This window comes from Ursus americanus, chromosome 32, assembly GCF_024610735.1.
Source record: "Ursus americanus isolate L20-20 chromosome 32, mUrsAme1.1.p, whole genome shotgun sequence".
Taxonomy (NCBI): domain Eukaryota; kingdom Metazoa; phylum Chordata; class Mammalia; order Carnivora; family Ursidae; genus Ursus; species Ursus americanus.
Window position 1 is genome coordinate 32,181,498 of NC_142158.1, and position 16,587 is coordinate 32,198,084.

General features: G+C 50.6%; 1 protein-coding gene across 1 annotated transcript; it reads left to right on the forward strand.

Annotated features, from left to right (window-relative positions):
• Positions 1–3,512: 3,512 nt before the first annotated feature.
• Positions 3,513–8,884, forward strand: PIM1 (Pim-1 proto-oncogene, serine/threonine kinase). The gene is made up of 6 exons (XM_045786330.2): positions 3,513–3,992; positions 4,102–4,208; positions 4,316–4,366; positions 4,464–4,830; positions 6,408–6,584; positions 7,371–8,884. Exons 1-6 carry the CDS (start codon positions 3,911–3,913, stop codon positions 7,526–7,528), a joined length of 942 nt encoding a protein of 313 aa, XP_045642286.1. The 5' UTR covers positions 3,513–3,910; the 3' UTR covers positions 7,529–8,884.
• Positions 8,885–16,587: the final 7,703 nt, after the last annotated feature.

Genomic DNA, 16,587 nt, shown 5'->3' on the forward strand with positions numbered 1-16,587 from the left:
AAATAAAATCTTTAAAAAAAAATACAGTAATTCTTTTTTAGGAGAGAAATAAGAGATGCAGATCTAATTATTTCCACCCGATTAATTGCAAAGAGCTTATAGAGAAAATGCTATACAGACCTACTTATTCTATGAGTGCATCAGCTAGACTCAGAGGTACTTTAAAAAAGGGTACAGGCATCCCTTTCAAACTTACTTCTTCTAAACTTCTGGGATTACAGAAATTGCTTAAGTCATTCCTTTGACAATGACTTGATTAAATCTGTATCAGGTGGAATATGAAAACCACCTAAGGATTAATGTGGCTATTGTTCAAATTAACATTAACAAATTCTTCCCTTTCCAGACAATTGTAAGTATGATTATGGCCTTTATCTTTCCAAAAGCACATGTCATTTAATTATTAGCATGGTTTTTTGATTCTTTGTTAAATTCTTTGAAACAGCAAAGGCAGTGATTGTTTTTATTATTACAACTACATTTTGATGAATTAAAAACATCAAGTTCCCTACCCTCGAAGAGTAACTTGTAATGCAAAACATACTTGAATGTTTAATAATTATCTTTAAAAGCAATTTTAAGTGAATAAAAGCTCTTTGCCAAGCAAGGTCCATGTTTTGTAACTTCCAGCTGTGAAGCAGCCACCATATAAAGCAGACATATTAAATGTTAATCACTTTAGCTCTACCTAATTAAATATTTAGCCTCACAAAGATCTAGAGAAAGTGAAAAAGGTTGAACTTGATTTAATGTATACAATTATTTTGAATCACATTCTCTCCCTGGATGATTACAATCTACTTATGTAACTAGTATTTTACCCTTGGAACCTCCAAGGTGCAAGACCATCCCAAAATCATTATTGTCACAATCACAATCATCATAATTGCCATCACAGCTAATATTTATTAGAAGCTTACTCTGTGCTAGGCTTCGTGCTTTACATGCAGACTTTTATCTGCTCCTTACAACAGCTCTATGAGGTAGGTGCTATTATCTTCATTTAGAGTCTAAAGCTTAGAAAGGTTAAGTGACTTGAAGAAGAAGAAGAAGAAGAAGAAGAAGAAGAAGAAGAAGAAGAAGAAGAAGAAGAAGAAGAAGAAGAAGAAGAAGAAGAAGGGGGGGGAAGAAAGGTTAAGTAACTTGACGAATGTCACGTAACTAGTAGGTGCCAGATCCCAGATCTGAAAGCAGACTAACTCAGGTTAAACCCCTTGCTCCTAACCTTTCCTTTATTTTGCCTAAGCCTGCTTAGTTCACTTAAATTTGGTATAAACTGACTTTTTTGTTGGGACTTATTTTGGTCTTCCCCTTCAGTAGCACATGTTGTCCAAGAAATGCTGGGCAACAGAAGTATACGTCAAGGAATAGGGAAACAAGGTATGAATAATTAAAAAGTTAATTAACAAAAATTTTTAAAAAGTAAAAAGCCAACCCCATGATTGTCAGATGAGTGGAGTGGACGGTGAAGAATGCTTGGAGTTATTTAACAATAGGGTCCTCCTCAAGACTGGAAAGGCTTTAGATAAAAGTGAAGAGGTGAGGGCATCCTCAGAACAGGATGAATGCCTCTGCAAAAGCAGAATGTCTGGAAAGTGCTAGGTGAGTGGGAGCATGTGGGGATTATCCAATAGGGTTTGAAAAAGGAGAGGGAGGGGAGAGGGGATTGGAAGTGCTAAATCACATACATTTACACTTGATGTCTTACTCAGTACCAAGGACAGTTTTAGGCCCTGATAACAGGAAATCTTTGAATACTCTGAGTTGAATTTGGGTCATTTCATCTCTTCTTCCTTTATCCGTTGCATGACCCTCTGTCATCCTACTTATGTTTCATTTTCCTATCTGTAAAAAGGGAATAATGCTTGTTCTCTTGGGTTTTCTCCTAGTCATCAAAAATGAGAGTTAGACCATAGTACACAAACAAAAGGAAAATGTATTTTACAAGTTTCCTAAAAGCTATGAAAATATCTGGGCACATCTTTATAAAACAAGCACCATAGAAAGCTTTCAACGAAACATTTAAATTCATTAACGATTGCAGCTATAACAGATCCTGGAACCTCATTTCTCCTTTAAGTGGTAGGAACTTGAAAAATATTAAAATGGGATGCAGTAGGCTTTCAATTACTTAGGCCACTGACGATTCAATTTATGGATTACATAGAATTTTAATTTACTCATTTCACACGTTGTATCAACTCTACATGAAGTTTAAAAGGACAAAGGATGAAAGTGGAATTGGCCAGTTTTCCGTGTTATTTCCACGGTGGGGCAGAGAGTGGGGGGATTTCCTTTGAGACAAGACTCGGTGCAGCCAATAATTGCTAGTATTGCCAGACTGGTAATAACAGGCTGATGAAAAGGTGAATACAACGTGAAAACTCTGATTAAATCAAGCGCACCCTCCCACCCTCGTTTTACAGGAGGAATTTTCCTCTCTCTCCCGCCCTCACAGAAGGGGCTGAGACAGCATCTGGCATCATAATACCAACATTTGTTTCGCGATTCCTCTTCACCGGCACTCTTAGCACACACCACTTCTTACGAATCAGGATTCTCTGGTACTTTTCTGCATTTTTTACATGAACGTCGGCTTGAGGATCTGGGGGCTGATTTTTTCACCAGCTGTAAGAACCGCGATCTGGACCCCTCCCCCGAATAAGCCGAGCTCTCCCCCAGTTTTATTCCAGGCCTGTGACACCTCCACTCCCTCGGTGAAACCGCCGTGACTCACATCTTGCAGAGCCTTCGCCCCCCACGCGCCCCCAACACACAAACCCCGAGGACCCAACGCGAGCCCACAGCGCCTCGTGAACCCGCCCAAGCCGACTTGGAGGTCTCGGGTCTGAGTCACACAGAAGGACCACCCTCGTCGGCATCCCCCCCTCCACAGTCCCTCACACCCCGGCGCGCCGGCCGCCCGGTCTCCCCGCCTGACACACCGACGCCCGCCGTCTCTGCGCAACTTGTTATGCTGCAGCTCGAGCCCTTGACCCAAAAACCTGCGAGAAACACAGAGCCGCAGAGCCGGCCTCGGGCGGCCTTTGATGGCTTTGTTATTGTTTGGGTTTGAATCGATACGCCCCTCCCCATCCTTCCTCCCTCGCCGCTCAACACCCAGCTCCCACCTCCCCTCACGCCCCGCGCCCCTCCCCCTCCATTTTGGCGCCTTTTCCTTCCCGCCACGTCGTGGCGGCGTAGAGACCATTCTGACCGCGAGAGCGGGGCGGGGCGTGGGCGTGGCGCTCCGCGTTATGCAGATCAGGCGGCTCCTGGTTGGCTGGAGACGGGCCGGCGGGGGCGGGGCCGGGGCGAGGCGACGGAGGGCGCGGGGCGGGGGCCGAGGGGAGTCGCCCTGTCCCGCCGCTTCCCCACCCCCTCTCCTCCCTCCTCTGGCCCGGCAGCCGGGCTCCCCGCCTAGGCCTCCCGGAGAGGCCCCGCCCCATCCCCGCCCGCCTGCGCGCCCCCCCACCCGCCGGCGCGCTCCGCCCCTTTACTCCTGGCGGCTGGGCGAGCCGGGCGTCTGCTGCAGCGGCCGCGGTGGCGGAGGAGGCCCGAGAGGACTTGGCGGCAGCGGCGGCGGCGGTGGCGGGACCGGCAGCAGCAGCAGCAGCAGCCACAAGCTCCCAGTGCCGCGGCGCTGCCGCACGAGCCCCACGAGCCGCCCACCCCGCCACCCTCGGCGCTGCCTGACCCCACCGGCGTGTCCGCCAGCCGCCAGCCCCGGCAGCGCCCCCAGTCGTCCTCCAACTCGCCCTCGGCCTTCCGCGCCAGCCGCAGCCGCAGCCGCAACGCCACCCTCAGCCTCAGCCCTAGCCTTAGGCACAGCCACCGGCACAACCCCAGCCCCAGCTCCTGCTGCAGCTCTTCCAGACACAGCTCCTACGCCGACACCCTGGAGGTTGGGATGCTCTTGTCCAAAATCAACTCGCTTGCCCACCTGCGCGCCGCGCCCTGCAACGACCTGCACGCCAACAAGCTGGCGCCCGGTAAGCACCCCCCCAACCCAGCCCGGGATGGCGAGGCGGCTGGACCCCTAGGGTGGGAGCTGGGGGCTCGCGGGCCGCACTGAGTCCCCTGTGTCTCCCCTTTTCCTAGGGAAGGAGAAGGAGCCCCTGGAGTCGCAGTACCAGGTGGGCCCGCTACTGGGCAGCGGCGGCTTCGGCTCGGTCTACTCAGGCATCCGTGTCGCCGACAACTTGCCGGTGAGTGGGCGCCCCTCCGTGGGGAGGGCGCGCTGGGCAGGGGGGCGCCCGGGTCTGCTTTGGCCCCGGCGAGAGGATCTCATGGAGACTGTTTGGGGGGTTTTCAGGTGGCCATCAAGCACGTGGAGAAGGACCGGATTTCCGACTGGGGAGAGCTGGTGAGTGCCCTGGAAGGAGCGACTCCAGGGATGGGTGGGGTGAGGGGCACCCTCCGACTACCGCACTAACGCAGCCCCCCCCCGCCCGCCCCTGCAGCCCAATGGCACCCGAGTGCCCATGGAAGTGGTCCTGCTGAAGAAGGTGAGCTCGGGCTTCTCCGGCGTCATTAGGCTCCTGGACTGGTTCGAGAGGCCCGACAGTTTCGTCTTGATCCTGGAGAGGCCCGAGCCGGTGCAAGACCTCTTCGACTTTATCACGGAAAGGGGGGCCCTGCAGGAGGAGCTGGCCCGCAGCTTCTTCTGGCAGGTGCTGGAGGCTGTGCGACACTGCCACAACTGCGGGGTGCTCCACCGCGACATCAAGGACGAGAACATCCTCATCGACCTCAATCGCGGCGAGCTCAAGCTCATCGACTTCGGGTCGGGGGCGCTGCTCAAGGACACCGTCTACACGGACTTCGATGGTGAGCCAGGCCTGGGAGGGAGCTGCCGGGGAGGGAGCTGCCCAGGTGACTTGGCCTTGCCTGGAGGCCTCGGCCGGCTTCCCTCTCCGGCCCTTTGTAAAGGTCATCGGGCCGTCTGGCTCGATGCTGGCAGGGGTGGGGCGAAGGAGAGCTTCCCAGCGTAGTAGAGCCGGAGATTTCCAGCCAGCTGAACCTGTCATGTTTCTGGCATGATTTTATTTTTTAAGTGGAATTCAGTGGGTTCCAAGCTTTCCCGATGAATAAGAGGTTGTGGGCAACGGGCCGTAGCCCAGATTTCTGAAGTCTGACCCAGTTTCCCCGCCAGTTAAAGGATGGGAGGGGGGTAAGGGAGGAGAGAGCGGGAGAGATGAAAATTGATGTCGGTTTTGTAATTTTTGTTTTGTGTCCTAAAGGAGTTTTCTGTAAGGTTAGTTTTTAGAGCTGCAGTTTTTCTCCCCTTTGATCTAGGACCGGATAAAGGAATAGAAACAGTAGTTTCACTAAATAATTTATTTTGTTGGGCTTTTTCTTTATTTTTTGGCGTTGCGGGGTGAGGGAGTCGGGAATGAATGTTGTGAAATAAGATCTCTTGCTGGTTTGAAAATTAGTTGGGTGTCTCCGCAGAGAGGATGAAAACCTATCCTAGGGAGGGGCTTGGAGCGGGTTCTTTCAGAAAAGATGGAATTGAGAGCCTGAGATCAAAGCAAAGGAGGGTGGGTCATCATCTGAGCAGCTTAACCTAACAAACGACAGCCTTTCAAAACTTGTGACTGGGGCTTGTGGTTTGTGTTTATTTGCCCTTGGAGGACGCTGGGTTGGGCTGCATTTTTTTGTATTTAACAGTTAATGGCTGGCCGGGTCCTCCCTTGTTTTTTCCTTCGAGTCTTTGCTGCCCCCTGGTGAGCACAAGCGGGATGGCCACCACTTTTTTTTTTTTTTTTACAACCCAAAGTTTGTAAACAGGAATCACGTGGTCTGAAACCCGCTCTGCAGCTCTACCTTTCCAGTGAGGGGAAGAGAGAGGGTGTGGGTGTCTGCCTCTGCACGCATAGGGTGGGGAGGAAGGCCTCCCAGAGGGCACGCTGACTTAAGATACAGGGTATTGTGTAAGGGCCCTGGACGGGATCGTGTGTGAGACGAGACTCTCACCCAGGCTCCTGGGCCACCTTAATGCGGTTTAAGGATAGTCTGTGGGATACCTCCCTTGATTGTGTGCAGACATTCATCCCTTCATCCCATTGTGGGTGGTCCTGCCACATACAGGCCTCAGACTTTGGGTTTGTGGCCGGCCCTGTTTGTTTCTTGGAGCAGTTTGTAAAGAATTTCGGTTTAAGGGTCTGGACCGGTAGGGAGGCGGGTGGGTAATGCTTTGGGTTGGAGAGATGCTGTTAGCCATCGAACCACTCCTTTTAGCCTAGGGGGAAATGGAGTTAGCTCAGCTCCTGTCCTGGGAGAAGTGTGGTGTCAGTGTTTTGTTTTGTTTTAAGGAGTCACTCAGTATACTACGGAGTATGTGAGTTGCTTTGTTTTATTTTTGCTAAAAGTGTGTTTTCCTTTTCTATTCCCCTGGCTGACAGGGACCCGAGTGTATAGTCCTCCCGAGTGGATCCGCTACCATCGCTACCATGGCAGGTCGGCGGCCGTCTGGTCCCTGGGGATCCTGCTGTATGATATGGTCTGTGGAGATATTCCTTTCGAGCACGATGAAGAGATCATCAGAGGCCAAGTTTTCTTCAGGCAGAGGGTCTCTTCAGGTAACTTTTGGGAAGCCCCTTGGTGAGGAGAAGCAGGAGTCACAAGGCAGCTAGTCCTCAGGGGACAGTCTCTGAATTCTGAAGAGTTCCACCTCTCTGGGGGATCACAGGGTCCTAGGCCAATGAATCTGGAGAGCTGGCCCTCAGGAATTGAATGGTTTACACTTGACCATTCTTTGAGAGGTCAGAGGAAGAGCAAGTGTGAGAATATTAAGAAGAAAAGACCGTTTAGTTTCACTGAAAGTTTTTTTTTTTTTTTTTTTTTTTTTTTTTTTTTTAAGTACCAACAGCCCTGATCTCTCAACTCCTGGCTGTTTTGCCAGGGAATGAAAAGTTGAGGGTTCTTTGAGCCTTCTCCTTTAAGGCAGACTCTCTAAATATTGCGGTTCCAGTGACCTCATTGTGGGTGGTGTTCATATTTGTAAGTTGTAGGTGAATTGAATCACCTCTTCATGCTCACTGATGTCTCATCAAAATCCCTTGTCATCATTCTTCCTATTTCTAGTGAGTGGGTGTCGTGGGAAAGGCCCTGGCTATTGAAGTTTGAAAACCACAGGTTTAAGAGGGGAGCTGTTTTTTGTTTTTTTTTTTTTTAGCTGAAAGCAGATTGGAGGATCCAGATCTTAGTTAATAACCTTCCTATTGAAGAATAAAAGAGTTCTAGAAGGTTCCTGGTCTCTCTTGGACCCCAGACTTGTGGGCCCCTGGGAAGCAAATTAGCAAGAATTTTGCATTGCAAAAACAAGTTGAGTCATTCATAACTTCTGTCTGCCTTGCTTTCTGCAGAGTGTCAGCATCTCATTAGATGGTGCTTGGCCCTGAGACCATCAGATCGGCCATCCTTCGAAGAAATCCAGAACCATCCATGGATGCAAGATGTCCTCCTGCCCCAGGAAACAGCTGAGATCCATCTGCACAGCCTGTCACCAGGGCCCAGCAAATAGCAGCTTTTCTGGCAGGTTCTCCCCTCCCCGTCAGACCCTCGAGGGAGGGGAGGCTTCTGTTTCCAGCTTTCTGAGTACCAGTGACACTTCTTACCAAGCAGGACAGTGCTTGATAACAGGAACAACATTTACAACTCATTCCAGACCCCAGGCCCCTGGAGGTTGCCTCCCAACAGAGGGGGAAGAGACTCCACTCCAGGTGTCCTAGGCCTCAACTCCTCCTTCTCACAGACGTCCAGCATTGCTGGGCTCTGCAAACTCCCGGGGGTGGGGGGTGGGGGGGTCAGAACCCTGCCATGGAACTGTTCCCTTCATCACGAGTTCTGCTGAATGCCGCGATGGGTCGGGTAGGGGGAAAACGGGTTGGGGTGGGATAGGACTAGCACCATTTTAAGTCCCTGTCACCTCTTCCGACTCTTCTGAGTGCCTTCTGTGGGGACTCCGGCTGTGCTGGGAGAAATACTTGAACTTGCCTCTTTTACCTGCTGCTTCTCCAAAAATCTGCCTGGGTTTGGTTCCCTATTTTTCTCTCCTGTCCCCCTCCCCCCATCCTTCATATGAAAGGTGCCATGGAAGAGGCTACAGGGCCAAACGCTGAGCCACCTGCCCTTTTTTTCTGCCTCCTTTAGTAAAACTCCGAGTGAACTGGTCTTCCTTTTTGGTTTTTACTTAACTGTTTCAAAGCCAAGACCTCACACACACACATACACACACACACACACACACACACAAATGCACAAACAATGCAAATCCACAGAAAAACTGTAAATGTGTGTACAGTTGGCATGTAGTGTACAAAAGGATTGTAGTTGATCTAATCTTTTTTAATTTTGCCTTTAAGTTATTTTACCTGTTTTTTGTTTTTTTGGGTTTTTTTTGTTTTGTTTTGTTTTGTTTTTGAAAAGATGCGCATTCTAACCTGGAGGTCAACGTTATGTATTTATTTATTTATTTATTTGGTTCCCTTCCTGCTCCGAGCTTCCACAGCTGCTGCCATAGTTTCTTTTCCTCCTTTCCTCCTCTGACTTGGGGACCTTTCGGGGAGGGCTCGCTCTGTTCGTGGGGTGACGGGACTCAGGCGGGGACAGCTGCTGCAGCTCCCCGCCGGCTGCAGGGCCCCTCCCCGACTTCGCCCGAGCGGGGCCCGGGGGAGGGGCATCGCTGACTGGTGTATATAGGATAGATGTATGAAAAGCAGTTCTGGATGGTGTGCCTTCCGGATCCTCTCTGGGGCTGTTTTGAGCAGTATGTAGCCTGCTGGTTTTATCTGAGTGAAATACTGTACAGGGGAATAAAAGAGATCTTATTTTTTTTTTTTATACTTGGCGTTTTTTGAATAAAAACCTTTTGTCTTAACTTCTGGCTTGTAAGTGGTGTCCATGCGGAGGCATACGTTCATTTATTGAACGCTTGGGGAGTGCCTACGGAGCTTGAAGCCCAAATCTGGTTTCCTTCAACAGGACTCCTGGGATGGCCACCTTTCTGAGCTAAATATGTGCCCGGGGCAGCGGGGGGATCCTGGGTGGACAAAATTTGGCCCAAGGGGGAAAAATCTGTTGCCCCATGAGCTGTGCTAACATAGCAAGTGTGACTGTTCCCTGGTCACGCTAGTCACATGTCCCGGGACAGCCAGCTGTGACTAGGGGCAGTGGAACTACGGAACATTTCCATCGCTGTGGAAAGTTCTGTTGGACTGGGCTGACCTAGAGAGAGCAAACGGCTCTACTGCAAAACTGATAGTGGGCGCCTTCTGCAGTCTTCTTTCCCACCAGCAGAACGTTTTGGGCACATCCCACACGTGTCAGGCTTACTGAAAAACCAGATACCTGTATTACTCTCAGTTCCTGATTCAAGTTCCCTTCACCTTTAGCGTGGGGTTGAGTCATTAATAGCAGATGGGTGGAAATGTTTTTGACCTAAGCAGACCTGGGTTTTCCCCTCCCGTGGGCTTTGCACAGCTTGTAATGGGAGTGGATGAAGTAAACGTTAGCGCTGCCGTCTTCTTACTGCTTGTGCTGGGATTCGTATTTTTAGTCTGTGGTTTCTCTGCAGGAATCTGTTGAAGGCCCTTGTTCTTTTTGTGAGAGTTTATTTTTAAATTTTTTTGTAGTTGACCCTACCCCTAATGTGGGGCTCGAACTCCCGAGACCAAGAGTCGCACGCTCTACGGATCCAGCCAGCCAGGGGCCCCTGTGAGGGTTTAGTTTAAACTGACGGCGGAATCTACAATCCACTTAGTGCACAGGGCAGCACGCTGGATGGAGCGTGGATTGCTGGTAATTTGCATATTAAGTATTAGTAAATGTTGGTTTCTTTCTTCTAAATAAGCCTCAGCAGCAGTTCTAACATTCTTCCTTTCCTCCCGGTCATCGGCGCGCTCCCTCCCCTCTGCGCACACACACCCTTGGGACAGCGGTCAGAGGCTGTGTTGGCAGGTTGCGGGAGGGGCCGGGTCACAATACTTCTCACTTGTCCACCCTTAAGCTTGGACTGGATGCCAAACCCCAGGCAGGAGAGAAAGGAAGGATTTCTCTGTTTGGGGGGTTGATTTCTGGAGTTCCTTTTTTCTCCCCACTCCCACCCAAGCGCGCGTGCACAAACCCTGACTCCCAGTCTCGAGTCTCGTGGAACACGAGTGTTGTATGCCTCATCCTTTCCAGTAAAGTTGACACTTGAACACTTAAAAGTTGCTCCAAAGTTCTAACGAAATCTTGCAAAGCCCCACCCATTTCTCCCTTGAAGTGAATTTCTGGCAGTTTCCCCATCCTCTTATGAGACTGCTAGGGGTGATGGAAGACAGTGTCTCTTTGAAGAAATACATATTGTGCTCCTATTGGGTGCAGGATATGAGGGGTTGTATGGCAAGGGTGAAAGCACATTTAGTCTCTTCTCACTGGCAGCTGACAATCTAGTGTGGAAAGGGAGTCGATGACTAATATTACTATGGCCACAGGAATGGGGGGGGGTGGGGGAGCGGTGGTTATGAGCATCGGCTTGGGACTCAGTCTTAAGCTTTGATTCTACCACCACTGCCTGGATCCCTTGGACAAGTTCCTAGACGCCCTGAGACTAATCTCTAAATTGAGATATTCCTTGATTGGATTTTTAGGAAGATAGAATTAAATAATGGGTGTACTACTTGAAAACAAACACTATCACCTCTGGCTTAGGGATGCGTATAGCTGTGGTAAAAGTACTGAGACGAGTGGACAATAAATTCCCAGAGTCAGGATCGTGGTCGTTACCCCTGGGGAGGAGGAGGTGGGGGCTATGATTTGGGGATGGGTATCCGCACAGGGCAATGCTTTATTTCAGAGGCTAGATGGTAGAGACTAAGGTGTTTGTATTATTACTTTTTTCTCAGTAGGCTCTAAGCCCAACGTGGGGCTTGAACTCACCACCCTGAGATCAACGATGGCATGCTCCACTGACTAAGCCTGCCAGGCACCCCTGTGTTATTCTTTTTTTTTTTTTTTTTAAGATTTTATTTATTTATTTGACAGACACAGAGACAACCAGCGAGAGAGGGAACACAAGCAGGGGGAGTGGGAGAGGGAGAAGCAGGCCCACAGCGGAGGAGCCTGACGTGGGGCTCGATCCCACAACGCCGGGATCACGCCCTGAGCCGAAGGCAGGCGCCCAACCGCTGTGCCACCCAGGCGCCCCCTGTGTTATTCTTTATAGCTCTTTGGTTTGTCTTAAATATTCCCTGATAATTTTTTAAAATTAACTTAATTTCTTTTTAAAGTAAACCCTATGCCCAGGGTGGGGCTTGAACTCATGACCCTGAGATCAAGAGTCTCTCATGTTCTACCAAGTGACCCACCCAGGAGCCCCAGTAAATTTTAAAAAGTAACAAACAAATTTGTGTTTATCACATAGGAGGCAGGAGATGGAGTTATTACTGCTCTTGGCTGAGGTAATCTTGGAAGTCTTCAAAGAGGAAGCACCATTTCAACTGGCTTTGAAGGATGGGCCTCAGTTTGTTCACCTGCAAAATGAGGCACTGAACAAGAGATTGAACCAAGAAATCCAGAGAGGCCGAGTTTTTGTCCCCATTACACCGAAAATCAGCAAACTGTGGCCTACTGACCGAATCTGGCACCGTACCTGGGTTTGCACAGCCCGCAAGCTAAGACTGGGTTTTATGTTTTTAAATGGTCGAAAAACGATTGCATGAAGAGTAGTATTTCGTCACACGCAAAGATGACATGAAATGTAATTGTCAGCGTTCATAAAGAAACCTCATCCATTGATGTGCTGCCTAAGGCTGCTTTCCAGCTACGATGGCAGAGTTGAGTAGCCGTGACAAAGACCTTATGTCTGGCGAAGCGAAAAATATTTACTATCTAGTGCTTACAGAAAAAGTTTGCTAACCCCTGCAGTGGACCTACGTTTTTCATAACACTTAGGGATAACAAGCTACCATTCATTCAGTACCTACGGTGTGCCCGGCACTGTTCCGCATGCGAATCTTACAACTCTCCATGAGGCAGGCACTATTTCTCCCCATTTTACAGATGGGGAAAACTGAGGTGCAGAGCAGTTAAGTCCCATGTCAAAGGTCGCAAAGAAGTGGCCAGGTCAGATTCAGACCCAGGCAGTCCATGCTCATTACCATTCTGGTAGACTGCCACTTAAAAAATGTTTGCGTGGGTTAGTCATCTCAAGGTTCCTTCAGGGCCCAGGATCTGGACGTCAAGGCAGTTCTTCCCCAGGCTTCAGAGTCGGGTAAGCAGTTCTGTTTTGTGGAACTACTCGTTGCTGGCTCGAGGGAGCTACCCTTCACTTGAGCATGGGTGGGGAGGAAGAGTTGGAGGCGGTAAAGGGAGGAGAAGGAGGAGGGGGGAGGAGGGCGGGTTCGGGGTGGGGCGGGGGCACATTTCTTGTAAATGTTGCTCAGCTCCTTCAACTGCTCTGCTGGTTCTTGGAAACCCTCACCACAAAGGACCTATCGACAACAGTGTTGAAGCAGATATGGCCTCATCTCCCAGTTCACTTCCTGCCCAGCCTTGCGCTAGTAACCCCGATTGCCAAGAGCAAGGTTGCAGTGACCCCTCGGCTTTGCTGTGGGAGGAAGTGCAAAAATATGCAGAACTGGGGTCAAGCGGAGGGGACAGTCTTTATTTTTATTTATCATTAGCAAGATGTCCGATGTACGGAATTGGATTAATCATAATCCTTGGTTCATGATATAGTCTCAAGGTTCAAGCATGGCCTCCTGTTATTATTAGATTTCATTCTATTGGGTGAACCCCCCACCCAACTCAAGAAGCAGACGTCCATCTATCCAGATGACCCTCTCTTCGGCCCTTCCTTGCCTTTCCCCAATGCAGTTCACTGTCCTACATTTTGTGTTCAGCATTCTCTTACCTCTCTTTAAAATGTTTCTATGTTGTGGGCACATGTTCCTAAATGATGCAATGTCAAGCTTTAGCAGTTCTTGAATTTAATGGAAGAGTATCCTGTATGTATGTAGTGATCTGGAACTTGCTCTCGTCACTCAACATAAGGTTACAAAGACTCATGTGCGTTGTAGCGCATGGTTCGTTTTCACTTTAGAATAGTCCATTTTATGGACAGGCCTTTGGATTGTGATCAGTGGAGGCCACTCTTTTTTTGTTAGTGTTTGTATGTTTTTTGTGTTTCTTTCTTTTTGTTTGTTTGTTTGTTTGTTTTTAAGCAGGTTGCATGCCCAGTGTGGAGCCCAACACGGCTCGAATTCAGGACCCTGAGATCAAGACCTGAGCTGATATCAAGAGTCGAGCACTTAACTGACTGAGTCACCCAGGTGCCCCCAGGGGAGGTCAGTCTTTAGGGGATCCCTGGGTTAAATCACTTAGGAGGTCAGCACACACAGCGAGGTATAGCCCTTGCCTAATACCCCAAGGTGAGAGCCAGTGACTTTGTAGCCCTTCCAGATTTATCCGTGGCGCACCTACTATGTACCTAGCACCATGCCGAGAACTCTTTCTTACACATAAGTGGCTAGAGCCGGGCTTCCCTCATTAGCCGCCTTCAGGGTTCAACACGATGCCAGCGGAGAGACCAGCGTCCCGGCGAAGCGGAGGTCTGAGGTTGCGCGGGATCCCGGTGAGCTCTCTGGATCCGGCTGTGGCTGCGGTGCGCGTGGTGCGATGTGTGTATGATGTGTGCGTGGTGGGGGCGGTGGGCCGTGTGTACGTGGTGTGTGTGTCTGGCCTGGTGCAGGGATGCTGACACGGTGTGGCGGTGTATGTGCGCGAACGTGTGTATCTGGTGGTGTGTGGGGGGGGTGTATACGTGTAGTAAGGTGTGCGTGCGGTGTGTGCGTGTACGGACACGTGCGTGCCGCTGTACATCACACTCGTTCTGGGGGCTGTTTCCTGCTCACCCCAGCGGGACGAGAGTCCTGCTGCTTCGCTCCGCGGCCTGGCTGCCTCCTCGTCCCGCCTCTGCCCTGCGCCTCTCTCCCCTCTCTTCACCTCCTGTCTTCTGCCTGATCTCGCCAGCTCAGCCCCCCCTCCGGAGCCACCGCCCAGTTCTCTGCCTTCTCCCAGCTCCTCCCCCCATGCCGTCTCAGCACACCTTTGACATCCATCCTCGCCGTCTTCCCGAAGCTGCCGGCCCCTGCCTCCTCCTCCAGACCCCTCCTCTGGTTTGCCTTCGGCCTCTCTGCCCCTTCGGCCCAGTTTCCTCTCCCTCTCCTTGCCCTTCGACCGGGGCGTTCTCTCCCTGCCGCACCCCCACCCCCTGTGTGGGTCAGGACAGGGGCGCCCCCATCGCCCCCTGTGTGGCGGGAGGCCCACGGCGTGCGCGTTCGCGTCACGAGAGCGGACTGCGGAAAGAGCAGGTCACAAAGGTGAGGGGCACGTGTTGGGAAAGGTGCCCTGCGGTCCCCGGGCTAGCGACCGCGGGAGAATGACCTCTCTCAGGCCCCGGCGGCCGAGAAGGCGGCGGGCCCCGGGAGCACAGCCGTGCGGGGAAAGCCTGCCGGCAGCCGCGACGTTCCTTCGAGAAGAGCGGTCCGCCTGCGGTCACCGCACACGGCAGGGGCCGGCGACGTAACCGCCCTGGCCGCGCTCCCTTTCCACCCGCCCCCCTCCCACCGGGGCCTCCGGTTGGCTGAGCTCGACGGGGTGCCAGAAGGCGGGGGGTCAGCCTCTGGGGGCGCAGGCAGGGGCTCTGCGGAGGCAAAGGGAAGACTCCAGCACCGCCGCGGCCCGGCTGTGCCCCATCCCCGGGCTTCGCCGGCCGCCTTCGCCGTGATGATCCCCGTGACCCCAGCACACAGCTCCCTCTGAGCTCCAGGCCAGGGCGCTGATGGCTTCCTAGAGGCTCTGCCGGGGCTCCCAGGCCCGGGAACCGAGGGCCCCTCATGGGACCGCAGGGAACTGATTGATACCTTCCAGCCTCTGATCCCTACCCCGCCACAGCTGGCCTCTCAGATCCGCTCATGAAGTTCCCAAGAGACACAGATGCGCACATATTTTCCAAGGGAAAATAGTCCCCCCCCCCCCCCCCGCTTATAAAAATGACCCGTGCGGCAGCGCCTGGGTGGCTCACATGGTTAAGCGTCTGCGTTCGGCTCAGGTCATGATCTCAGGGTCCTGGGATCGAGCCCTGCGTTGGGCTCCTTGCTCAGTGGGGAGCCTGCTTCTCCCTCTCCAGCGCCCCCTGCTTGTGTTCCCTCTGTAGCTCTCTCTCTCTCTCTCTCTCTCTCTCTCTCAAATAAATAAAGTCTTAAAAAAAAAAAGACACGTACTTTTTAGTAAAAATAATGGTATAAAGTGTTAAGATTAAAGCTATGTGATGAAATCCTTCTCAGCACATCCAGACATCATACATATGTATTCGTCCATCCATCCATGTATAATATTTTTATAGATACACACACATTTTAGACGTATTTATTTATTTTAGAGAGAGGGGGTGGGCGGAGGGGCAGAGGGAGAGGGAGAGAGAGAGTGTTAGGCAGACTCCACGCTGAGCGCAGAGCCCAGTGCAGGGCTGGATCTCACGACCCTGAGATCTCGACCTGAGCTGAAACCAATAGTTGGACGCTCAACCATATATAGTTGAGCCACCTGGGCGCCCCTATATATACACACATATCATCTATATTTACTTCTACAGAACAGAGCTCAATTGTTGATAACTTGTCCCTCCCCCCCATTGAAAAGTTTCCATTTCAGGGGCGCCTGGGTGGCACAGCGGTTAAGCGTCTGCCTTGGGCTCACGGTGTGATCCCAGCGTTATGGGCTCGAGCCCCACATCAGGCTCCTCCGCTATGAGCCCGCTTCTTCCTCTCCCACTCCCCCTGCTTGTGTTCCCTCTCTCGCTGGCTGTCTCTATCTCTGTCGAATAAATAAATAAAATCTTTAAAAAAAAAAAGAAAAGTTTCCATTTCAAGAACTATAGATAAATATAATCATTTTGATATGGACATAATATGGAAATACATTATTAATTTGTGTAATTTCCAATTTTCCACCATTATATATGAAATATTCTGTTACCAGATAAGGCTTTGGACAGAGATTAATTGTTGCCTAGGCCGATCCATTATCCTTTTCTTCCTTGGTAACAGAACCTCTGATTTTGAGCTCATCATATGGCCTTCCTTAATATATATATATATATATATATATATATATATATATATATATATAATTTTTTAAGATTTTATTTATTTATTTGAGAGAGAAAGAGAGCATGAAGGGTTAAGGGTGGGCAGAGGGAGAAGCAGACTCCCTGCTGAGTAGGGAGCGAGACATGGGGCTCAATCCCAGGACCCTGAGATCATGACCTCCGCTAAAGGCAGACGCATAACTGACTGAGTCACCCAGGTGCCCCAATATATATATATTTTTAATTTTAAATTTTTAAAAAAAGATTATTTATTTGAGAGTGAGAGCACAAGTTGGGGGAAGGAGCAGAGGCAGAGGGAGAAGCAGGCTCTGTGCTGAGCTGGGAGCCCGATGCAGGGCTCGATCCCAGGACCCCCAAATCATGACCCAAGCCCAAGGCAGATGCTTAATGACTGAGCCACCCTGGCGTCCCTATATTTTTAATTTTAT

Bases quoted from the DNA above. Each gene is read 5' to 3' on its own strand.
- PIM1 (XM_045786330.2), top strand. From the start codon at position 3,911: ATGCTCTTGTCCAAAATCAACTCGCTTGCCCACCTGCGCGCCGCGCCC. The intron at 4,209-4,315 runs GTGAGTGGGCGC...GGGGGTTTTCAG, and splicing joins GTGTCGCCGACAACTTGCCG to GTGGCCATCAAGCACGTGGA. The intron at 6,585-7,370 runs GTAACTTTTGGG...TGCTTTCTGCAG, and splicing joins CAGGCAGAGGGTCTCTTCAG to AGTGTCAGCATCTCATTAGA.